The sequence below is a fragment of the Salvelinus namaycush genome, chromosome 6 (genome assembly GCF_016432855.1).
Source record: "Salvelinus namaycush isolate Seneca chromosome 6, SaNama_1.0, whole genome shotgun sequence".
In the NCBI taxonomy this organism is placed as follows: Eukaryota; Metazoa; Chordata; class Actinopteri; order Salmoniformes; family Salmonidae; genus Salvelinus; species Salvelinus namaycush.
The window spans coordinates 48,203,036-48,227,950 of record NC_052312.1 but is presented as its reverse complement, the minus strand read 5'-3'; the positions used below and the strand labels follow the sequence as shown (position 1 = coordinate 48,227,950).

Here is a 24,915-nt window from a genome sequence, read left to right as displayed (position 1 = left end):
TTTCTATGACAACATGGTGCACAGTTGAACCACATTATTTTGATGGCCTAGTTGGTTAAAGTGTGAATCTCCCATCACCAGAGACCAGATTTGGCCCATTTAAAAGCAGGTTAGATCACTACATTTATATTCGTATTTATGGGGGAAATTATTTCATATCAGAAGCCTCTCTATTAAAATAATATAAGAAACACTAATACTGACTAGCTTATTTGCTATCTGCACCAGGTGAAGTCACCTCAAATATCCCCTCCCTTCTCCACCCATTGTAATTCTCATGTCAGACTTGACCAAATTTAGGAGGTAAAACCCTTGCAGGATTCTCCTCTGTAATAAAAGGATATCACTCCGACCACGTCGCTTACCTCCCCTGAGAGGAGGAACCAATGACCCAACATGGAGGATAGACTCATCGGATTACCAGATTTGCCGATTTTGACGAATCATCTCAGACTTTTTATGTTAATGTCTTGAGACTTGAGGTAGTTTAGTAGTTTGAAAGTGTTGTTTCTTGTAGCGTCCTTGAACGTTTGAACTCTTTTGTAAAGTCAGGGTTGTATAGTTCTAGTAAAGAAAGGAAAGGCTCCCACACTAATGCTGCTCCTTTTACTATCTTTCTATCTACAGTATGTTATACCCAGATCCGTGTGGGATGTGCATATCACTGTATAGCTGTGATACAGTGTGTGTGTATGTATATGTGTGTGTGTGCAAACAGCAGCATGGCTGATTCACAACCCACAGGGATGTATATGAGAGGGTGGATCCCACATATAGCCATAAAGACATACAGTCATAAAGCCATACAGCTATACAGCCATATAGTTACACAGCCACACAGACATACAGCCATACAGCCATACAGCAATACAGCCACACAGCTATACAAATGTGAGGATGCTGATGATTATACATCCCCCATCACCATGATGACCAACTGATGGCACACACACACACACACACTCTGTGACATGACTCGTCGTTTCTCTTATCTTAATGAGGCGCTGGACAAGACTGGACAAGACTGGGCTCTTAATGACACTTGTGTGTGTGTGTGTGTGTGTGTGTGTGTGTGTGTGTGTGTGTGTGTGTGTGTGTGTGTGTGTGTGTGTGTGTGTGTGTGTGTGTGTGTGTGTGTGTGTGTGTGTGTGTGTGTGTGTGTGTGTGTGTATTTGACAAATACAGAGATGGAGAGACAGGATGCTTTTTATGGTGGTGATCTGGTGGATGGGTGATATCCAGGGACCGTAGGCTGCAGATCTCTGATAGCGTCGGTGATGACAAGGATAAAAGTGGTTTGAAGCTGAAGCGACAGATCTTGTGGCTGACTGGCTGGCTGGCTCTGTCCGGGCTCTCATTATTCCCTATCAGTGGCAATCTGGAACCATCTCTCTGCCTCTCGAGCTGCTTTCTGTGGTGTAAATGGATGGAGCAGTCAAGCTGTGAAAGCCAATGCCCTGTGGTGGTGGCACGGCATCCTGGATTGTAGGGAGAGGGACCTCTACATAGGGTTGGAATGGCTATGGGGCTGTATTATGATATTATTAATGAAATCATATATAATAAAGGTGAAATCCTACGGCTCTCTGTTTCTTCCCTCTCTTGCTCTCACTCTATTTCCTTCTCTCTCTCTCTCTCTTTCCTCTCCTCTCCTCTCCTCTTCTCTCCTCTACTCTCCTCTCTCTCCTCTCCTCTCCTCTCCTCTCTTCTCTTCTCTCCCTCCCCTCTCCTCTTCTCCCTTGCTCCTTTTTACACACACTCTCCATTTCAATCGTATGATAACAAATTGCCATTCTAAACTTCATGCCAACCATTTAACATGGAGAACGTTATGAGGCAACCATTAAGGTATCTTTACTTTTACTCAAGTATGACAATTGGGTACTTATTCCACCACTGCTTAGCAGGCCTCACACCATCTGGTATGGATTTAGCATTAGCCCTGCATTTAAGACAGGCACAGGAGGGCACACACCCACGTTACTGGCCTGTGGAGGCACACAAAAAGGGTATGCAGGAAATAGGGTGTTTACTTGAAACGGAGACTGGAGGGGTGGCTAGACCCCAGGAGAGAAAGAGAGAATATGTATGTATGTATGGTGGGTGGATGATGTATCGTGTGTGGATGTGTTATTTTACCAATACACTTACAGTACAACTACACATACAGTACAACATCTCTCCATCATTAGTCCTACTTACACTGTAGAACACCAGAGCTAATGTAAGACCCAACGTCCCTAGGAATCAAATGTTTACCATCGTTTCTTTCTCTCCTTTCTTGTCAAGATATCGAATATTAAATCGTCTTAATGGGTACAACACTTAAACCACAATTCTCAATGGAGCCCTTCTGTAATGACTTCTTCTTTAGTGCTGTGATTGTCGACTTGAGTCAGATAACCATGACAAGACAGAATTAGAGGTCCTCCGAGACGAAGGATTTGAACAGCTGTACTCGTGGCGGTTTGTTGTCTTTCTTGCTGATGCACTATGGTTATTTTCAGAGATAGAGGGCTGGTTCGGTCCCAAGCGGGGGATGGGAAGAATAAACAATGCCAAAGTCATCGCACTACGCAGGATAAACCGTTTACTGAATGCACACTTTTAATTGGCTGCCTTTGAGCTGGGTTTACTGACAGATTGAATTGGTCTGAAATAAGATGTTTCAGTTCATCCCACCGTAAGGTCCTTGTCAGAAACATTAGTGTTCCACTGACCTGTGGTGTGAGCTAGCCTCGCTTGCGGTTGGAATGTAAAACATAGATCAGGGATGGGCAACTTTGATGGGGTGGGGGCTACAAAAAAATCAGAACCCAGCAGAGAGACATTTTTTACATTTTAGAGTAAATGTTGTGCAATTCTACACATTTTGCCATGGGGTGTAGAGAACATTTAGCAATTTTATAACTAATTTCATGCAATTATACAAATTTTGCCATGGGGCGGAAAGAAAGATTTGCTGTTTTTAATATGATATCTGAGTGAGACTGAAAAACAAAATCAATGGGGGCCCCCAACCGATCATTCAACCACAATAACAAGTTTAGATAGCTGGCCGCTAAACTAACTTAGCAATCTTAAAATGTTTTGATTACGTGGGCTAATTGATTGACTATCAGTGACTGACATAACAACAGCAAAACTGCTGGTGCACAACCACATTTCGAAACAGCATATTGTGTATTCCACTATTCTAGCTTGCAAAAGTAAATTGAGACCCCAAATTAGTTCCAAATGTTTGTTGTACTATGGGGCGGCAGGTAGACGAGTGATTAAAGCGTTGGGCAAGTAAGCGAAAGGTTGCTGGATCGAATCCCGAGCAGACAAGGTAAAAATCTGCCATTCTGCACCTGAACAAGGCAGTTAAACCCACTGTTCCCCGGTAGGCAGTCATTGTAAATAAGAATTTGTTCTTAACTGACTTGCCTAGTTAAATAAAAGTACAATTAAAAAAATAATTCTAATATTTTTGTGGAAATTGATGTCAGGGCCTTTAAAAGGGGGGTCGCGGGCCAACAGTTGCTCATCCCTAAAATAATGTACATCATGCTGAATTTAGGACATGGGACTAAGGGGCGCAGTGGTCTGGGGTTATGGTCTTGTGTCATTAAGTCATAGGGCCTAATATGTGTTCATCCTGATGGATGCACTGTATAAAATAGTTTGGTGTAGATGGGTCAGCTAGACACACACAAACACACACAGCCTCCACCCTGGCTCTGCTGTGGAATGTCTGCACCCGCTGCCTGAGTCATTCTGACATGCATTGGTAAACCTCTGTGCCATTACCATGCATTATGAAACGACTATCTGTGAAGTTACAATAAATGTAAAAAGCTTGCCTGAAATAGAATAGGCTACAATGGCCCTGTGTCTACGCATAGCCCAAGTGTTACGAAACCGTGCGTCCAGTTTTCTAATAATGATCATAAAACATATTTAATATTTAAAGTCAACATTTTAATCATCCACTACGACAACTATGTATTAGAGTGAGTGAGCATTTTTACAAGGTCAACACCAACTAACATTTTCTTTGTTTTTCTGTCTTACAGAAAGAATGGTTATGTCTCAACTGCCAGACCCAAAGAGCTCTCTCTGGCCAGCTGGGCGATATGCCCCCTCCACCATCTCCTGTGAAGAAGCAACTACCCACACCTACCCCTACCCCTCCTGCTTCCCCTGCCAATGTCCCTGCCTCCCCAGCTGCTGCTGCTGCTGCCTCTCCATTAGCAAGAAGCCTCTCAGTCACTCAGGCAGAGGCAGCAGCAGCAGCAAAGGAAGACACCCAGCCGCTTCCCATGTCCAAGGTAGTAGCAGAACGCACCCCGCCCCAAACACCAGACTCTGCGTCTGCAAACACAGACACCACACCCATCCCACCTGAGCATGCCACCCCTCCCCCTGATAGTGTCCCAGAGGAGAAAGAACCAGAGCAGGCTGAAACGATGGAAGCTATATCTGAGACTATACTGGATGAGCCTGTGCCAGAGAGTGTAGTGGAGAGTACTGTCGAGGCCCCGGCAGTGGAGAAAGACCCAGAGCAGGCTGAAGCGATGGAAGCTATATCTGAGACTATGCTGGATGAGCCTGTGCCAGAGAGTGTAGTGGAGAGTACTGTCGAGACCCCGGCAGTGGAGAAAGACCCAGAGCAGGCTGAAGCGATGGAAGCTATATCTGAGACAATGCTGGATGAGCCTGTGCCAGAGAGTGTAGTGGAGAGTACTGTCGAGACCCCGGCAGTGGAGAAAGACCCAGAGCAGGCTGAAGCGATGGAAGCTATATCTGAGACAATGCTGGATGAGCCTGTGCCAGAGAGTGTAGTGGAGAGTACTGTCGAGACCCCGGCAGTGGAGAAAGACCCAGAGCAGGCTGAAGCGATGGAAGCTATATCTGAGACTATGCTGGATGAGCCTGTGCCAGAGAGTGTAGCGGAGAGTGCTGTTGAGGCCCCGGCAGTGGATCATCCAGAGAGTATGCCAGAGAAAGTTACAGAAGAACAGTCACCACCCGACACTACTCAGGCAGAATCAGATTTCCAGCCTGCAGTTGTAGAGGAGCCTGTCATTGCTCCCCCTGTAGAGAATGAGTCAGAAAAGCCTGTTGAGGCAGCACCCGAGCCAACTCCAAGCCCAGATACAGTGCAGAGTGAGTCTACAGCAGAGGAGATCTCACCGGCTCCCTCTGCAGGTAGTGAGAAAGAGGAGCCCATCCTAGAGAAGGTTCTTGAAGAGGAAGCTAAGCCGGTAGAGCCAGAGGTGATTCCAACACCTGAAACGGTCACACAGGAAACTACTGTCCAACCTGACCAATCACCAGAGCCTGTACCGCCAGCTCCTGTAGTCACTGAGGAGGAAGGGAAAGCAGTGGTGATTGAGGAAGAACCTAGCCAGCCACCTAAAGCTGAGGAGACAGCTCCTACAACTCCTGCAGTCACCGAGCAGCAGGAGAAACCTAAAGAGCCAGAGCCTCAAGCAACTACTGTTGAACAGCCTCCAACTGAGGTGTCTTCAGTACATACAGGTCCAGTAGCAGAGAGTTCAGCTGTGGAGACGGCTGTGGAGACTAAGATGCCACCAGTTAAGGTTGTAGAGAATTCGGCCTCAGCTCCCGAAGCTCCTAATGAGCCGGTAGAGGATTGTGCATCTCCCAAACCAGCAGAGCTAGAGCCTGTGCCTTCACAAAAAGAGGAGGTGCCACCTGCGGTAGAAGAAACTCCCCCTGTAGTTGCTGAGAATGAACAGCCTAAAGAGGTAGAGACCGTTCCACAAACTGAGGCAGTTGAGTCTGTAGCCCCATCTCCTCCTCTAATTACTGATAAAGTTGAGGAGAAGCCTGTGGAGAAGGAGGCAGAGCCAATTCCGCCAGCCCAAGTTGAGGAGAAGCCTGTAGAGAAGGAGGCAGAGCCAATTCAGCCAGCCCAAGTTGAGGAGAAGCCTGTAGAGAAGGAGGCAGAGCCAATTCAGCCAGCCCAAGTTGAGAAGAAGCCTGTAGAGAAGGAGGCAGAGCCAATTCCGCCAGCCCAAGTCGAGGAGAAGCCTGTAGAGAAGGAGGCAGAGCCAATTCAGCCAGCCCAAGTTGAGGAGAAGCCTGTAGAGAAGGAGGCAGAGCCAATTCAGCCAGCCCAAGTTGAGGAGAAGCCTGTAGAGGAGGCAGAGCCAATTCCGCCAGCCCAAGTTGAGGAGAAGCCTGTAGAGAAGGAGGCAGAGCCAATTCAGCCAGCCCAAGTTGAGGAGAAGCCTGTAGAGAAGGAGGCAGAGCCAATTCAGCCAGCCCAAGTTGAGAAGAAGCCTGTAGAGAAGGAGGCAGAGCCAATTCAGCCAGCCCAAGTTGAGGAGAAGCCTGTAGAGGAGGCAGAGCCAATTCCGCCAGCCCAAGTTGAGGAGAAGCCTGTAGAGAAGGAGGCAGAGCCAATACCGTCAGCCAAAGTTGAGGAGAAGCCTGTAGAGAAGGAGGCAGAGCCAATACCGCCAGCCCAAGTTGAGGAGAAGCCTGTAGAGAAGGAGGCAGAGCCAATACCGCCAGCCCAAGTTGAGGAGAAGCCTGTAGAGGAGGCAGAGCCAATTCCGCCAGCCCAAGTTGAGGAGAAGCCTGTAGAGAAGGAGGCAGAGCCAATACCGCCAGCCCAAGTTGAGGAGAAGCCTGTAGAGAAGGAGGCAGAGCCAATTCCGCCAGCCCAAGTTGAGGAGAAGCCTGTAGAGAAGGAGGCAGAGCCAATTCCGCCAGCCCAACTTGAGGAGAAGCCTGTAGAGAAGGAGGCAGAGCCAATTCCGCCAGCCCAAGTTGAGGAGAAGCCTGTAGAAAGTGAGGCAGTAGTAAAGAAAGTACCAGAGGCTTCTCCTGCACCTCCTGCTGCTGAACCAGAAAACGTTAGCCCTGAGAGAGATTACGAAAGGACAGAGTCAGAAACAGGGGTTGAACCCAGCCCAGAAGTCAAAGCCGACAAGTCAGTTTCACCATCCCCTTTTGAGAAAAAAGTCCCTGAACAGCTCCCAGAACCTGAACCACAATCAGCTAAAGTTGATCAGATCCCACCTCAGGAGGCTGTAGAAGCTCCAGCACCAGTAGTAGAAAAAAAGACAGATGAAACTGAAACTGAGGCTGGAGCAGAACGTGTAGGTCAGAAAGACGAAAATCTGACATCTGTGGATACAAAGGTTGAACCAGAGCCAACAGCAGATAATAAGGCTGAAAAAGCCCAGGATATGTCTACTCCCCCTGTTTCTGAAGCTAAAGAGCAAGAAAAGGTCAAAGCAGAGCATTTAGAACGAGCTATAGAGGCAGCGTCACTATCATCTGCTGCTAGTGAGCCACAAGCCCCTGAGAACGTTTCTGAGGAGAAACCCACACAGGAAGGGAAAGAAGCTGGCAGCATAGCTGAAAATAAACAAGAGGTGTCTATAGCTGAGAGTAGGGAGCCAAGTCCTACTGTGTGTGATGAGAAAGCAGTGCAAGAGAAAGAATTATCCAAAGATGAATCCGAGCAAACTCCAAAGACAGACTCTGTGTCTGAGAGCATTCAGCCAGAGAAAGAGAAAGTGGTTGTGTCACCACCTGTAGTTAGTGAAAAGCAGGAACCTATTTCAGTATCAGAGGTGATAGCTGTGAGTGACAGAGAGGGAGGCGTAGAAGACAAAACAACACCAGAGCAGACTAAAACATCTGAAACTCTATCTGAAAATGTGTCTATTGCCCCAGCCCCTGTAGTAGAACCTGACACCCTAGTCCCTGTAGTTGGTGAACAGGACGAAGACAAACCCCTGAATGAAGTGAAGTCAATGCCTGAAATTCAAGGGATAATAGAGGCTGAACTGGATGCAGTTGGAGAGGTGACTGTAGTATGTAGCAACAGTAGTGGCTGAGAATTAGATGATTCAAGTCAGAAGGGCTCTTTTCACAAATGTTTCTACACCCTTTTAGTTATGCAAAATAATCTAAAGACATTAGTTGTAAAAAAAAAGCTATCCACCCTTTATACATCTTCATATGTCCATTTTAAATGTTCCAAATAATATGTAATGTTCATGATCAATTATGGATGATTATCATCTACATATTTATTATACAATAATTGTGTTTTATTATTTTAATTTACAGGCAACGCTGAAAGACCCTGGAGAAAAAAACACAGTCGCCAAGGATATCAGTCCCACCAGCCCCTCAGATCTTGCCAAGCTGGAGAGCACTGTCCTTCCCATACTAGAGGCCCAGGCTACACAACCAAAGGACAATTCAGACAAACTGACCGACTCACTCAAGACCAGACGCAAACTTGTGGTGCTACCCCTCTCACCTGAATCTCCCAGCACAGAGGATGACCCAGAACTCTCAGAGAAGAAGGACGCCTCAGCAAAGAAAAAGCTGCTGGTGCCGACAGACATCAGGGGTGACTCGTTGGAGGACAGCAGTGAGAGCTTAGGGAAAGATAGTCCCGTGTCAGGGGATGACGAAGACTTAATTCGTAAACAGATCATGGAGATGAGTGAGAATGAGGATGCTTCGCCGTCCGACGAAGAAAACCTCATCCGGCAAAAGATCCGAGATCATGAGAGGAAACGATTGGAGCAGGAGAAAGGGGAGGGGAAGGAGAGAAGCGCAATGGCAAAAGGCAGGCGGCTCCTCAAGAAGAACACCATCAGCCCTGAGGACGAAGATGAGCGGAAAATCTCACTGGATAAACCTGACAAGGCATGGAAAGAGGGATCGGAACCCAAAGTCTCAGACTCTCAGGAAGGGGAACAGCCTTCGGCAGATAGAGTTGTGGCGGTACGCCAATTCAGAACCATCGAGCTCAACACGACTACCAACCCTGTGCGCATACCGGGTACGTCAGATGATGGAGAGCTTGAGATGGAAAGCCTCACCAACTCCCCTGATGATCGCTCCAGGGGCGATGGGTCCTCCAGCCTGCACGCATCCAGCTTCACCCCTGGTACATCGCCTACATCCCTGTCCTCTTTGGATGAGGACAGTGACAGCAGTAGTCCCAGCCGCATGCACAGTGGCGAGGGGAAACAGCACAGGAAAGCGAAGCATAGACAACAAGGCCAAGGTCTACCCACCATCGAAGACTCTTCTGAGGAAGAGGAGTTACGAGAGGAGGAGGAGCTACTAAGAGAACAGGAGAAGCAGAAAGGCTCTGGGAAGAAGTCGAAGAAGGACAAAGAGGAGATCCGAGCTCAGAGGAGGCGTGAGCGTCCCAAAACGCCGCCCAGCAACCTCTCTCCCATTGAAGATGCCTCCCCGACAGAAGAGCTGAGGCAAGAGGCAGAGATGGAGGAGTTCAGGCGATCATCCTTATCCGATTTCTCTCCCAGCATCGAGTCAGAACCAGAGGGAGTTGAGATCAATGCTGCAAAGATTGCAGCAGTACAGAAAGTATACCAACTTCCTACATCTGTTTCTCTCTACTCTCCAACAGCTGATCAAGGTGCTAATAAAAGCCCTGAAAAACGAGCCCTGAAAACTGCAGACGAAGCCTACGAAGAGATAATGCTAAAGGCTAAAACACCCACAAAGGAAAAGGTGGACACCCCTCTGGGGAAAGAGTCCCTCTATGGCGGGATGCTGATAGAAGATTATGCCTTTGAGTCCCTTGTTGATGGAAATGGAAAGAAAGTCCAGCAGCAGGAGCCTGAGAAAATCTCAGTGCCAGCTCAGCCCAAAATACTGAGATCTCCAGATGAGGTTTACGAAGACATGATGGAGAAGAAGAAAGAATTCATGCAGCTGGAGCAGGAACTGAAAAAAGCACAGTCCGTGTCAGATAGACCAACACCAGAGATTGTATTGCAACCCACTGAGCCAACCAGCTCCAGGAGTGTTACAGTTACTATAGGCAAGGATGGGAAACCACTGCTCGATGCTGAGGCTGCGTATGAGGAACTCATGAAGAAAGTTCTGACTCCTGGGACTAGCCCGACACAGCAGGGTCCTGATATATCTGGGGCGGCCCCTGGTGGTGAGTTTGAAGGTACTGAATCCAGAAGGGCTCTGCGTCCCATACCAGACCTGAGGGTTACACAGTGCTCCTCAGGGGAGGAGGACGCTGATGAAGAGGCCACTGAGACCAAAAGTCAAGATAAGCCAAAGACTTCATCAGACAATCCTAAAGCTGATCAGGCACCCTTAACAGCTGCTGCAGAAACTGAGTCCAAATCAGTTGCTTGCAAGGTCCCCTCATCAACAACTTCAGACCAACCACAGACCCACATTGAATCTTCCCAGACTGACCAGCCTCTGGACATAACCCAACAGGATGTCATGGACTTGTCTAGTATGAAGTCCTCAGCCCCTGCTGTTGCCAGTGTATCGCCCTTACCCACCGTCCCTCAGTACACCCCCACTGTCCACAGTGTAGTGTCAACCACCCCACCAGTGCCCCCCAAACCAGCCATCCTGCACAGGGCTCTGTCTCAGGAAAAAGCAGACATTCCTGAACCCCCTCCACTGCCCCCTCCCACCATGCCAAAGCCATCGGTTTACCCCAGGAAACCCCCTATACCGCTTCCATCTCAGGCTATAATCAGGTCAGAACATGTTGCCATGACAACAGCCCAAGGGTCGCCGGTAAGACAGCCTCATGTCCCCCCACCGGTTCCTCCAAAGCCAGCCATCCCTGCTGGAATGGGGTACAGCCACAGGCCAGGAGAAAATGTTAAACCACCCCTTGCTCCAAAACCTGTCTCTCAGCCTGGCTCTCCTGCCCACATCCAATATCCAAGACCCACTGCCCTCCACACAGGCCATGCTGATATAGCCCTGAATCTGAGCCCCTCAGCTGAAAGCAGGCCAGGTCACTTCTCAGGTCATTCCTCGGGTCACTCCTCGGGTCACCCATCCCCCACTTCTCCGCGATATGGCAATCGACACGAAACTTATGTGGTTATAACTCTGCCATCCCAGCCCAGCTCTCCAGTGGAAGGGATCACCACCCAGGCCCCATCCAGTCCAGGTCCAGCATCTCCCTCAAGACATGCCCAACCTCCACCTCAACCTCAAACACAGTATCAACCACAACCTCAACCCCAGAAACAACCACAGCCACCTCCACCACACACAAATAGGGTGCCCCTGGCATTCACTCGCATCACTGAGTCCATGGAAAGTCAAGAGATATGTGGACCAGAGAAAGTTGTGTCAAGCTCCTGTCATGTCATTGAGGCTATTTCAGCATCCGCTCCACCCCCAGAGGTCAGGTTAGGGCAGGTCACTCAGTTTGTGACGACAGAAGTTCAAAGAACCATGGTGTCTGTCCGACACGAAAGGTCGCCGCCCCCACCTCCAGCCCCAAGAGCGAACGGTGTTCCAATCTCACTGGAGAAACCTAAACCACAACAGACACAGAGTCCACAGGGCTACCAGCCAGGGGAGGTAGTAGACCTTCGTACCATGAAGGTGAATTCAGCATCGGCCATGAAAGTGGTGGATCTGTCTTCGTCAGATGTTAGACGTCAGTCCTTGGCCACAGACATCAACGGTCGTCAGACAAGCGCAGTGCAGTCCCTAGTGGTGAATCTCAGCACTGAGTCGACCAGTGTTTCCATAGTGACTGACAGCATCACCATAGTTACATGTGCTGCCACCATACAAAGCTACGAAAATACCAACATATCCCAAGTCCCTTCTCTGCCCCTTCAGCTTACAACCACAAACAAAGCCTTCGAGCCTGTTTGTCAGATCATCTATCGGCCCATTGATGCACAGCCCACAACCAGCAACAATGCTGAGATCCCGATGAACCTTTCTGTAGGACCTGGCACAGGCTTAGGGACATTCCAGACACCTGTCACTATCGCCCCTACCCCTGCACCAGGGTGTGTGGCTAATGGTCTGAGCAGCGGGATGCCGACAGTAGCGGGTGCGGTGGACCTTAGCACAGCCAAACCCTTCAACACCGTGGTTTCGGTCGACGCTTCCTCCGCAGAAGTGGTCATGGCTGTGATCACAGAGGAGGATGGGAAGCCCGTGGACCTGACGGCTGGGAGAAGAGCCATCTGCTGTGATGTTGTCTACAAGCTGCCATTTACAGGTAGCTGCACCACCCAGCAGCCCACTACTCCATTGCCCGAAGACCGCTTCGGCTACCGAGACGACCACTACCAATACGACCGCTCACCCTACAACATGAGGGGCTTCGGTGGCATCAAACCCTCCATGTCCGACACCAATCTGGCTGAGGCTGGGCTGTTCCTCTATAAGAGCAAGAACAGTTACAATTTCCATGGCACCACAGAGGGTGCAGTAGACCTGACATCCTCCAAGACATCTGATGCAGGTTTGTGCAGTGACATCGCCGACCTCTCGCTGAAATGTCACTTTGAGATGCCTCTGCTTATTCATGGCTGATCCTGTGGCATTTTAGTGTATTTTGTTGTTTCGTTCACTTCTTTTTGTTTTTTCATGAGTTGTTTGCATGGACATTTTACCTTATTTTTTCGTTCTACCTTTATGATCATTTTTTTTGGTACACCGATGCATTTGCTTGCATGCTGTTTGCTTTGACTTTACATCATCCATGATCTGGCAAGACTGGAGGTTTTTCCATTTTTGTTGTTGCTTTTTTATTTATTTGGATGGAGCATGGCTTTCGATGGAGCATTGCTTTCGATGGAGCATGGCTTTCTGTCTGATGTTTCACCACTAAGGCTACCTGTTTTTGTGGACTTAATAGATTTATTTTCCCCAACAGGTGTAGCTTTGGACTTCTCCACCAAAGGCTCAGGGTTATATTCAGGAATGATAATCCCCCCATATTCCCAAGCCAGAGTCAAAGGAGCTGTTGGGACACACTTTGGCACGAGCAGTGTCCTGAGATCCTCCAATGGGGTGGTGTACTCTTCAGTCTCAGTACCAATCCCATCCACCTACGCCATCACCACACAACCTGGGTCCATATTCAGCACCACTTACAACTCCCTGTCAGCGGGCATGCACACCAGCGACACCATGCCATCCCTGTCCACTCTCCAGAACCAGCCCATGACTCGGTCCCACAGCTTCATCTCCTCCACCTCTGCAGACGATCAAGGGGACGTCCCCCTCAACCTGGAGCTCGCTAAAGATGGCATATCCACCTCCGCGGCCCTCACCACCAAAACGGTCACCCTGGCCCTGGAAAGGCTGGACTCGTACACGGACGCGTCCCTGGAGGCTATCGCCGCCTCGCTGGAGGCCCTGTCCTCGCCCTGTGTGCCAGGGGAGGGCCAGTACCAGATGCAGCGTGAGATTCTGGAGATGGAGAAGTTCAAACAGCAGCGGTTGGCTGAAGAACTGGAGTGGGAGCGTCAGGAGATCCAGCGCTTCCGCGAGCAGGAACAGATGCTGGTGCAGAAGGAGCTGGAGGAGCTGCAGTCCATGAAGCAGGCCATCCTGTGCCAGCAGGAGGATGAGCGCCAGGCCCACCTCATGATGCAAAAGGAAACCTATGCCCAGCAGCAGCAGCAGCTAGAGCAGATTCAGAGGCTCCAGGAGCAGCTCCGAGCACAACTGGAGGAGCAGAAGTTCCGGAAGATGTACCCGGGGGAGGTGTTGCTGGGGCATGGCCAGCAGGAGGCAGTCGTCCTGGGGCCGGACGGCACCGAGCTGGCCCGGAAAATCATGGATAGTGGGTGCCAGACGGACGACGAGGACAGTGTTGTCGATAAAGCCTACACGGCGGGGAGGAAGAAGAGAAGCACGGCCAAGAAGAGCGTAGACAGCTGCGTGCAGACGGACGATGAGGACCAGGAGGAGTGGGAGCCTGCTCGGGCCAGACGTAGCAGGCCTCGCACGTCAAGGGGGGACAGAGGCGGACAGACTTCCGATATGTCCATTCAAGCTCACTCTGAGATCTCCATACAGACGGACTCTGCAGGTAATGTAAGAATGGACGCCAGGATGGAGCTCTCTGACTCGGAAAGTCCACATTGGGAAGACAAGAGACGGCCCACGCCCTTGGAGATAGAACAGTCTGGCCACCTCAGAGCTGACCCCTCCTCACTTCAGGCCCCGCCCAAATCCCCCAATGTTCTCTACTCCCCCATATCCCCCTGCATATCCCCGAGCAAATCCCTTGAGTTTGTGTCCTATGAGAAATCACTGGGTGATACAAGCCCACAGAGAATAAGAGGGAGTACTGATCCGACCAAAGTCTCTCCAATCGGCAGCCCCAAGGGACCTAAGGCCATGCAGAGATCCATGTCCGACCCCAAGCCCATGAGTCCCACTGGAGAGGAGAGGGCATCATCCAGTTTCCAGTATGGCGACGGTTACTCTGTGAGTTCTGGTTTAATCATTGTTTGCAATTGTGATGTGTTCTATTCAAATGGGCATAGAGTTTCTCCCTTAGGCACGCAGGCTTTATATAAAAGGTCAGTTTTCTCACCCCAAGGAGAAACATTAGAAAAGGGCGCTAACACTTGCATATTATTATTTATAGATAATTGGGTTTATTTTGTCATTTTATATTAAGACAACTAGAGTTAGAGTTTTTTGAAGTATGATATACTGTGACATTTGACAAACAAAGTAGAGCATAATCCAGGATAATGTTCTGTTTTGAAACCAGATTTGGATGCATTTCTGTTCTGTTTTGAAACCAGATTCGGATGCATTTCTGTTCTGTTTTGAAACCAGATTTGGATGTATTTACAGGTTGCACTTCTTGTCATAGCACTACTTAATCCATTATTGCCCTGAAAATGATGTCTTATTGCAGTTCCGTTTCTCTCATACACATCTAATGTAGCCCCCAGCTTGCTATTCATTCGGTGAGTTTGCTGTCTAAATTCATATGAGCCTCTCATAGAATGCCCTTTCAAAGGCATTGCTGCACTAAAGCTGATATATTTATATTGGCATTTTAGTTTGAAGGCAAAGCCCGCAAGACCGGAGGCAATTTTCTAGAAGACTTTCCATTTTTCATATTTCATACATTGAGTCATTGCACAGTGCCTCTTCAATGTGATTTGGGACTGGTAGCATCCTTGGTAGATATCCCACATTCTTTCTTTCCAACCAGACTAACTAGATCAAGATATATTTGAGGTACTGCAAATGACTTAGTCCAAAGGTTACAGCTATTCGTTTAGTATCTACTAGTTGTATTAAAACAAAACATTTGATTTCATAAACACCACAGGTATAGAAGTGTGTTCATATAAAAAATCATTCAACTTGTTTCCATGGGACCGGTTGCAGACATAGTCAAAATGTAATGAAAGATGATTAAGTTAAGATATATACTTACAGTAGGTTATAAATACTAGAGTTGGGCGGTATCCAGAGACAGTGCCTTTGGAAAGTATTCAGACCCCTTGACTTTTTCCAAATTTTGTTACGTAACAGCCTTATTCTAAAATGGATTAAAAAATATATAAAAATGTATTACAATAAAAAACGGAAATATCACATTTACATAAGTATTCAGACCCTTTACTCAGGACTTTGTTGAAGCACCTTTGGCAGCGATTACAGCCTCAAGTCCTCTTTGGTATGACGCTACAAGCTTGGCACACCTGTATTTGGGTAGTTTCTCCCATTCTTCTCTGCAGATCCTCTCAAACTCTGTCAGGTTGGATGGGGAGTGTCACTACACAGCTATTTTCAGGTCTCTCCAGAGATGTTCAATCGGGTTGAAGTCTGGGCTCTGGCTGGGCCACTCAAGGACATTCAGAGACTTGTCCCGAAGCCACTCATGCGTTGTCTTGGCTGTGTGCTTAGGGTTGTTATCCTGTTGGAAGGTGTACCTATGCCCCAGTCTGAGGTCCTGAGCGCTCTGGAGCAGGTTTTCATCAAGGATCTCTCTGAACTTTTCTCTGTTCATCTTTGCCTTGATCCTGACTAGTCTCCCAGTCCCTGCCTCTGAAAAACATCCCCACAGCATGATGCTACCACCACCATGTTTCACCGAATGGATGGTGCCATGATTCCTCTAGGCGTGACCCTGGCATTCAGGCCAAAGAGTTCAATCTTGGTTTTATCAGATCAGAGAATCTTGTTTCTCATGATCTCAGAGCCTTTAGGTGTCTTTTGGCAAACTGCCATGTGCCTTTTACTGAGGAGTGGCTTCCGTCTGGCCACTCTACCATAAAGGCCTGATTGGTGGAGTGCTGCAGAGATGGTTGACCTTCTGGAAGGTTCTCCCATCTCCACAGAGGAACTCTAGATCTCTGTCAGAGTGACCATCGGGTTCTTGGTCACCTCCCTTCTCCCCTGATTACTCAGTTTGGCCGGGCGACCAGCTCTAGGAAGCTGTCATCAAGGCAAAAGGTGGCTACTTTGAAGAATCTCAAATATAATATATATTTAGATTTGTTTAACACTTTTTGGTTTACTCCATGAGTCCATATGTGTTATTTCATAGTTTTGATGTTTTCACTACTATTCTACAATGTATAAAATAGTAAAAATAAAGAAAAACCCTTGAATGAGTAGGTGTGTCCAAACTTTTGACTGGTACTGTATATAGGTTTTATATCTATATTGTGTAGATTGCTGAGGATTTTAATTTATTTAATCCATTTCAGAATAAGGCTGTAACGTAAAATTTTTGGGGAAAAAGTGAGAAGGTCTGAATACTTTCCGAAGGCACTGTATATGGTATACCAGCCAAGCATTATACATACTTAATCAAGCCTCTCATTGTTCCTCTGGCCCTCTCCCAGGGTATATAAATCAGTTTTCTGCCTGAGTGATACACCACAGAGCTCCTCATACTGTACATACAAGGGGTGGACAAACAGCTGAGCTTGTAGGAAAGTATTGATTTGCCACAGATCCATAGGGGTTTAATGTGAATAAATGACATATTTTGAGTCTGCTCTTAAGGTAGTAAGTAACATTTATGGCCAGGGGCACATACAGTATCTTCCTGTGAAACTCACCAACAATCAATATGCTGTGTTTCTCAATAAGCTTTCCCTCACTCTGAGGACACCAGATTCTTGTCCGTGCCTGATTGTAATCAGGACACAGAGACACCGGGATAGAGATCCTCTTCTATTTTAGTCATCCATTCATTTAATCAGATAATTGAAATCATGAAAGATTTAACACTTCTTTCCGGTTAATTTAGTCCATGTAGTAAAGGTTTGGAGAAAGTCATCATTCAGATGCTGTACCCATTCAGTGTGAAATCACAATGTGACGTTTGAGTATAAATAATTAAAGAAGCAATTTATTCTCGTTTTTATAACTATTTGTTTGTTTTGGTTTTCTCCGCCAGGGCAAAAGCTCGTCGGGCAGCACACCAACTGGCACCGGCAAGAAGGTGAAGAGGACCCTCCCCAACCCGCCCTCGGAGGAGGAGGCAACAGCCGCCGGCCAGACGGCCAACAGCACAGGCTCGGCCCGCCGTCGCATGTGCCGCAACACCAACATGGCGAGGGCCAAGATCCTGCAGGATATTGACCGTGAGCTGGACATGGTGGAGCGTGAGTCGTCCAAGCTCCGCCACAAGCAGGCGGAGCTGGACGAAGAAGAGAAGGAGATCGACGCCAAGCTACGCTACCTGGAGATGGGCATCAACCGCAGGAAAGACGCCCTCCTCAAGGAGAGGGAGAAGAGGGAGCGGGCCTACCTGCAGAGCGTGGCCGAGGATCGTGACTACATGTCAGACAGTGAGGTCAGCAATATCCGGGAGACACAGAGCGGCCGTGGCAGTGGAGAAGATGAAGAGATGGGAAGTCACGGGCTGGAGCGCCCCAGGACGGCACCCCAGTCAGAGCTGGATGATTTTGTGCCACCACAGACCACACACGAGGCCCAGTACGGCACGTACTCCCAGTACCAGTACCCACTGAGCCAGACGCTGTACCAGCAGCAGTCACTCTACCAGTCCCCCCAGCCCTACCAGTCTCAGTCCATCTACTCCTCAGTCCCCTCCCTGGCTAGCTCCCAGCAGCAGAGCTACCACCAGATGCTCCTTCTCCAGCAGAAGGCAGCCAGGCAGGCGGCCCTGATCCAAGAGTTGGACGCGTCGTCAAAGTACGAAGTCATCAGCCGACAGCCCGACCCCGTGTCCTCTGCCTACATGGGAGGGGTCAGGTACGACAAGTACGGTAACCACTTGGACCTCCGGGCCCTGGAGGTGGGGGGCAGTATGGCTGGCAGCCCCATGTCCAACGTGTCGGCCGACTCCTTCTATGGAGACGTGGAGCACCACCACCACAGTCCACGAAGCTACATCCTCCTAGAAGATGCGGCAGAGCTGGCCAAGAGCTCCACGAGTCTGGCTTCATCCAGCTACGCCCAGGCCGAGAAGGAGTTGGCTAAGGCAGAAAGGCTGTTGCGAAGAAGTGCAGCCGACTTGACCTCCACCGACTACCTGGGCTCCAGCTCCAGGCTCCACTCCGGGTATGGAAAGACCCCAGACGATGAGGACTCCATGGACGACCCCTACGAGCTGAAGCTCCTCAAGCAGCAGCTGAAGCAGGAGTTCCGGAGGAGCACAGGGGGAACAGAGAGCCTGGACCCACTGACGGGTCTCTCCCACAACTACTACGGCACCCCCAGCTCGGGTGTCTCCTCCTCCCAGAGTTACTCCCAAAGACACTACCCCAAGACTGAGAAATACAGCATCAGCCGGCTGACCCTAGAGAAGCAGGCAGCCAAGCAGCTCCCAGCGTCCATGCTGTACCAGAAGAACAAAGCCCCGCTGACCGACCTCAAAGTCTCCAAGTACTCCTCGATGCAAGACAGCAGGAGTCTGGAGACAGACTATACCAGCTATTTAGGGTCCAGTAACGTTAGCGCCTCTCCCAGATCCAGCCGGCTCCTTCAGGACGAGATCACCTTTGGACTACGCAAGAACATTGCAGAGCAGCAGAAGTACCTGGGCTCCACTTTGGGTGCCAACCTGGCTGGCTCGCTCAACTTCGGCCAGAGCCTGGCCTTGGACTCGACTTCCTACCCCAGTGGCAGCCGGTCACGGCCCTCTTCTAGGCCCAACTCCGTCTATGGCCTGGATCTCTCACTCAAACGGGACCCATCCAGTTCCTCTTTGAGGCTCAAGGGGGACGGCGAGGCGGCCTCAGACAGCTACCAGATGCCATCAGGGCGTGCCAAGCCCACCAGCCTGCCCATCGTGCAGGGCGGCCGGGGGCGCATCCCCATCGTGGCACAGAACTCTGAGGAGGAGAGCCCGTTGAGTCCTGTGGGCCAGCCTATGGGCATGGCGCGGGCGTCGGCGGGGCCCCTGCCGCCCATCTCGGCCGACTCACGGGACCAGTTTGGTTCGTGCCTCTCCCTGCAGGACTCCCAGCAGCAGCAGCACCTGAGGGACGAGCCAACGAGGGGGCGGGGCTACGTCTTGATGGACGACCTCCAGTGCACTATGTCGGACGGCGAAGGTAAACAACAACGGCATCAGTTCAGAACTGTTTTCTTCCAATTTCAAACTGACTCTGCTTATATGCACCCAATATACCACCCAATATACCACCCAATATACCACCCAAAATACCACCTAATATACCACCCAATATACCACCCAATATACCACCCAATATACCACCCAATATACCACCCAAAATACCACCTAATATACCACCCAATATACCACCCAATATACTATCCAATATACCACCCAATATACCACCCAATATACCACCCAATGAACCACCCAATGAACCACCCACCTGCACAACCCATTACTTTTGACTTTCTTTATGTCTTATCTGTGTCTTTACTGGTTTCTTCATCTATTGTCTATTCTGAATGTATTCATTCCCTCTTCCTTTGATTTGATGTATTGGTCTCAATACAAGGGACAAGTTGACTTTACTGAATGTAATTACTGTATTTTGTATTTGTCTATGTTGATGTCCTTTGGTTTTTAATCCCTCATTTGGGTCTCTTCTGGTCTCTAAATGCACGTGATTGTGTCTGTGTTGGAATCATTCTATAATATATATTTTCCTATTTAATCTCTATGTATGTTACTCTAGAATATTCTATCACTTCTAGATATGTAGAAGGTATCCTTCCTCCAATAGCATTCTCTCTCTGAAAATGATCAGCAGTTTAGTTTGCTAAATGTTGTCACTTCTGCTCTATAACTGACATACTTGAAAATATGGTTCTGTACTTTAAGTCCTAGAGGACTTCCGTAGTATTTCACAACTTGCTTGTTTATCTAATGCCCAGGTGTTGGGAGTAGAATAATCCCTCTACTTGAAAGCTCAGGTCAGATTGTGCAGGGAAATGGGAAAAGAGCCTCGCTTTCTCTGAAGTGATAAATTGAAAAAGTGCCTCTGGCTAGCAAAATGTTATGGAATGTGTTTATTGCTTTGTCCTTCAGATATTTGATGTTTATTTCAAATTCAGTAGTTCAATTGAGGACAAAATATGATACATCATAGGAATGTGTATCTGTGTGAACACAGCACGTTATGTTACATGATACATTATCTATTTAGACTTTGATAGGCCTATTACAGATCTATTGGAAGGTTTAAATGTATTTTGTTGTGGTAGTTAGGTACATACAGTATTATCATTGCATCAGTGCAGTATTTCTTATTTGGATGATATACACTTGATCATTTCTAGATGATATGGGAAGGATTCTTTCTCACTTTCTTGCATGTCCATCTCTAAGGGTTTTCCAATGCATGTTATGTTAATGCATGTTCCGTTAATCTATAATAAATACATTTCATTTGCCTGTGTTTGTCTGAATACGTGCATGGGTGTCATACCTTTGTTGTACATGTTGCATGGGGAATATAATGTTTATTGTAGCATGAACAAAGCTCTTCCTGATTCTGCTCCAACAAAATGCAGGCATTACAGTTACATTACATTACAGTTACTATTTTCTCTCTCTATTATGTCTCCATCTCTATTCTGCTGACAACCATGTCTATTTTAAAACAATCCCCTTCATAACACTGTTTACTTGATTTCATATGCATATGAACAAAAAAATCTACGGCTGTGCCAATAGGTCTTGTCATGACAGGAAATAAACCCCCTAGTTCCTAAAACCCTATCCCTTAATAAGTGTGTAGAACTTGACCCTTTGACCTACATGATGTCATATAAGGCAGAAAACTCCATGTTTATCAATTTCCCTTGGTTACAGCCCTAAGTGACTCCATGCTGGCACTGAACAGAGATGATCCCCGACAATCACATGAGAATATCCCAAACGGTAGAGTATTAGTTCTAGGGTGTTCCATTATCCTGCCCCGCCCCTGCCCCCTACCTGTCAATCATCCATACGCCAACATGTAGACAATACCTTAACCATAACCTTAACCGAACCTTAACCATATTAGTTCCATTCTCCTCCCCTGCCCCCTACCTGTCAATCATCCATACGCCAACATCTTAACCATTCCAGACGTCAACATGTATTTCCAATATGACTCAATGTTGGTAGATGTTAGCTGGCTTCTGTGTACCGTTTGTTCCTTATTGATGAGTCAGGGAGGTTGCTTTACACCAATCGGAAATTCAAACCTGCAGTTTGTCAATGCTGATCTAAAGATACAGGACCGTACATTTATTTTCACATTTACCAGCACTCTAAAAGTGAGCTACACCAGCTTAAACGTCAGACTGTTACCATGGTTACATACTGTACAGTAACTGGTGCAAGTTGTTATAAACTATGGAAAGAAAACGGACTAAACCTATACTGTGCAATATTAACTAAAAAGAGCATTGGTCAGGTTGGCATGATAGTGTGAAAAACATGACACCAAAAACATGCCAAACATTAATGCCAATAAATTACATCTACCATAAGATAAGATGAGTTAAAGTTACCCCTGGCGTTAAATATTTCATCAGGAAAGTATTATCATTTAGCTGCTTGTCATTTATATCTTGAAATGCCCTAAATTATTAAATTTTTACCTTTCTTGGAGGCCTCTTTCTCTTCCTTCCTGTTTCAACTGCCCGTCCCCTCTCCAGCATGCAATCCTCTTCCAACCAATCAGAAAGCTTGTCCCCACTGATAGTTTAGAAGGGACTGACTGACAGGGTTAATGATCATGGCCTATTTGTCTCTGAAGCCTACCACCTACGGCGAGAGGAAACGGACTGGTTTGACAAACCACACGAGGGACGACCAGAGAACGGACAAGGGCCGGACAGGAGACAGGTGACACCCACGCACCCACGCACCCACGGCACAAGTCATAAAGTTGAGAAATGCCCAAATGCTCACAGACTTTTAAAACAATGCTTTACTGTTTATTCATTCTTTCAGAAATAACCCAAACTAATTACATACATATTCATGACTACATAATTGTGGAGACAATTTCAAGCATGCATTTGTATCAGTAACTGCAGCTATCTGTTGCGGTGTAATAGCCTATAAAATACTTATGTAGTTTCCTGTATGTGTCTCTCAGGGGAAGGGTGTTTACTACCCCTTTCCTCACACCAGAGTCAAACTGCAGAGGGATCCCAAGGACCGCAGCGTGTCAGGTAACGGAAACACAGTTTACCTTGCACATGGACACAATATGTCATAAACACAGCTGTCTTAACTCAGTGACAGGTCTTAATGTTTGTCTTGACCCAAAATGGGGTAGACATTTCGTGGCTCCTCTGTTGATTTGGCACATGTCCACTTTCATCAGTCATCCATCCTGGCTCAAAATGGCGTATCATTGACATACCGGATTAGCTTTTTGCAATTAGTTAGCAGGCCACAAAGAAGGTGCTTGTTTATGTGGAGAAGTGCTAAAATGAACCATTTGTCTGTGGGATTTGGATGACTGTGTCAGTGTGATAAGTGTGTATTTACTCTTTAGTTTAAATGACTGATCTCTAAATGACTGTGTGTCTGCGTGTGTGCGTGTGTGTGCGCATGTGTGTGTGTGTGTGTGTGTGGTGTGTGTGTGTGTGTGTGTGTGTGTGTGTGTGTGTGTGTGTGTGTGTGTGTGTGTGTGTGTGTGTGTGTGTGTGTGTGTGTGTGTGTGTGTGTGTGTGTGAGTGCGTGCGTGCGTGCACATAAATGTGTGTGTCTACATTCTACACTGGATACATATTCCTGTGCATGTATACTCTTAATGGGTGTCTGACCACTGTACGTGCATGTGTATAGTTGTGTGTGTTCATGCCTCTCACTTATTTGTGGGTTTCTACCTCTTAATTTCCAGGGAATGGATTGGGTATCAGAGTGGTGGGAGGTAAAGAGGTTCCAGGGACCAACGGAGACATCGGAGCCTACGTAGCTAAAGTCTTACCTGGAGGAGTTGCCCAACAGACTGGGAAGATACTAGAGGGTAAGTTAAGTTCACAAATCTTGGGATATATACTGCACTCCTGGGTCGTATTCATTAGGCACCAAACTGACTGAACCAGGAAGGGACTACCTGAACTCATCCAATAAGAAATGCTTGTTTTCATTTTCTGCGTGGCCATAATGAATATGAAATGGTGCAAAATATCAGTCAAGTGCTTATGTTGCTCAAAAAAACATTTGAGAGAGACATTTCTATATGTGAAATGTACTTGCCCTTTAAGAATCAATCAGTTGCAAGAATCAAGTAGTCCAAGCCTGGACATGAGTGATTCTTATCAGAAGAAGGAATCGTAGCTCTATCTGTCTTTCTCCATCTGTCTGTTTCCTTAAATCCGTCCATATCTCTCTCTGTTTACCTTTCTCTCCTGTCATTCTCTATCTTTAGTGTATAAATGCAGCAGTGGCTCACTGTTGCCAGATAGTTTGAGAGGAATCTGACTTGAGTGAGATGTGAGGACTGAGGGGGAACGACACGGAGATGACAAAAATAGAAGTTAATTTGCATTTTGTTTTGTCACCTCCAGGCAATGGTCCATGGGGGGGGGGGGGGGGGGGGGGCTTTAGAGAACGAAAGGTTTGAGAGATTTCACCCAAGCGCTTTCAGAATTCTGAATGATATCACAGGTTTTCTTCAATCAAAGCTGGAAATGCATTGTTAGTTTCAGAATGGCTTTTGTAAGTTAGCAACTATTACTCCAACCAATGTTCACATTAGAGTTTCTGTTACTCTACTCCTGTCATCTTGACCTTCGGTCAGGGGTTACCCATATTATTTCATTCATTCTCTGGGAATGTGCTAAAAGTCAGTGGTAGGGCCCAGAGTTGTATAGATCTGAATCCAAACTAAGCGGCCTTAGGCACAACAAGCAGAAAGCATTGTCCATTTATCCCTAGACAGTCTCACTCCTGGCCAGTTGTCAATACAACACTACCTGAAGATGGATGGCTATGTCCTATTAACAGAAATGAATTTCATGAGGCTTATTGATTTGACTGGAGGGAGACCAAGCGCAGTGGTGCTGTGTATCTTTCTCTATCTCGCTCTCTCTTTCTGTCTCTCTGGTCTCTCTCTGGTCTCTCTCTCTCTGGTCTCTCTCGTTCTCGCTCTCTTTCTCTCTCTGGTCTCTCTGGTATCTCTCTCGCTCTCTCTCTGGTCTCTCTCTCATTCTCTCTGTCTCAGTCTGGGGGTTGTACAGGGTCCATGCTGGACGGTTGTGAATTAGCACGGCTGTGGCCCCTGCCTTTGTGGTGGCTGTCTGGGGCCTGATGTATGAGAGGTGGGTCGGAGGACTGTAAAGAGAAGAGGGAAGAGATACAGCCCAGAGCCACCTGGTGGGAGCTAGGGCCATCCATCTGTCACACTGTGTGTGTGTCTGTGTTATTGTGTGTGCGTGCATGCATTCGGTGTGTGTGTGCCCTCTCTCCCCATTTTTCTTCATCTTTCCCTCCCTCCCTCCCTCCCTCCCTCCCTCCCTCCCTCCCTCCCTCTCTGATTTATCATGGGCTTGAATTGTAAATACGTATTTGTTCTTAACTGACTTGCCTAGGTAAATAAAAAAATAAAAAATTGAATAACAGCTGTTCTTCCTCTGTGTCAGCTGTCTCAGAATGATCTTTAACTACATGTTGGGCTGGACCTGTGTGTATTTATCAATGCTGTGACA

General features: G+C 47.6%; 1 protein-coding gene across 1 annotated transcript in view; it reads left to right on the top strand.

Annotated features, from left to right (window-relative positions):
• LOC120049164 (protein piccolo-like) overlaps positions 1-24,915 on the top strand; it is a 72,729-nt gene that overhangs the window by 28,421 nt on the left and 19,393 nt on the right. The window contains exons 4-11 of the mRNA XM_038995392.1: positions 4,059-7,413; positions 7,702-7,832; positions 8,101-12,280; positions 12,695-14,259; positions 17,210-19,334; positions 22,008-22,138; positions 22,332-22,428; positions 23,106-23,231. Coding sequence (XP_038851320.1) covers positions 4,059-7,413; positions 7,702-7,832; positions 8,101-12,280; positions 12,695-14,259; positions 17,210-19,334; positions 22,008-22,138; positions 22,332-22,428; positions 23,106-23,231 — 11,710 coding nt within the window. The remainder of the gene's footprint in view (positions 1-4,058; positions 7,414-7,701; positions 7,833-8,100; positions 12,281-12,694; positions 14,260-17,209; positions 19,335-22,007; positions 22,139-22,331; positions 22,429-23,105; positions 23,232-24,915) is intronic.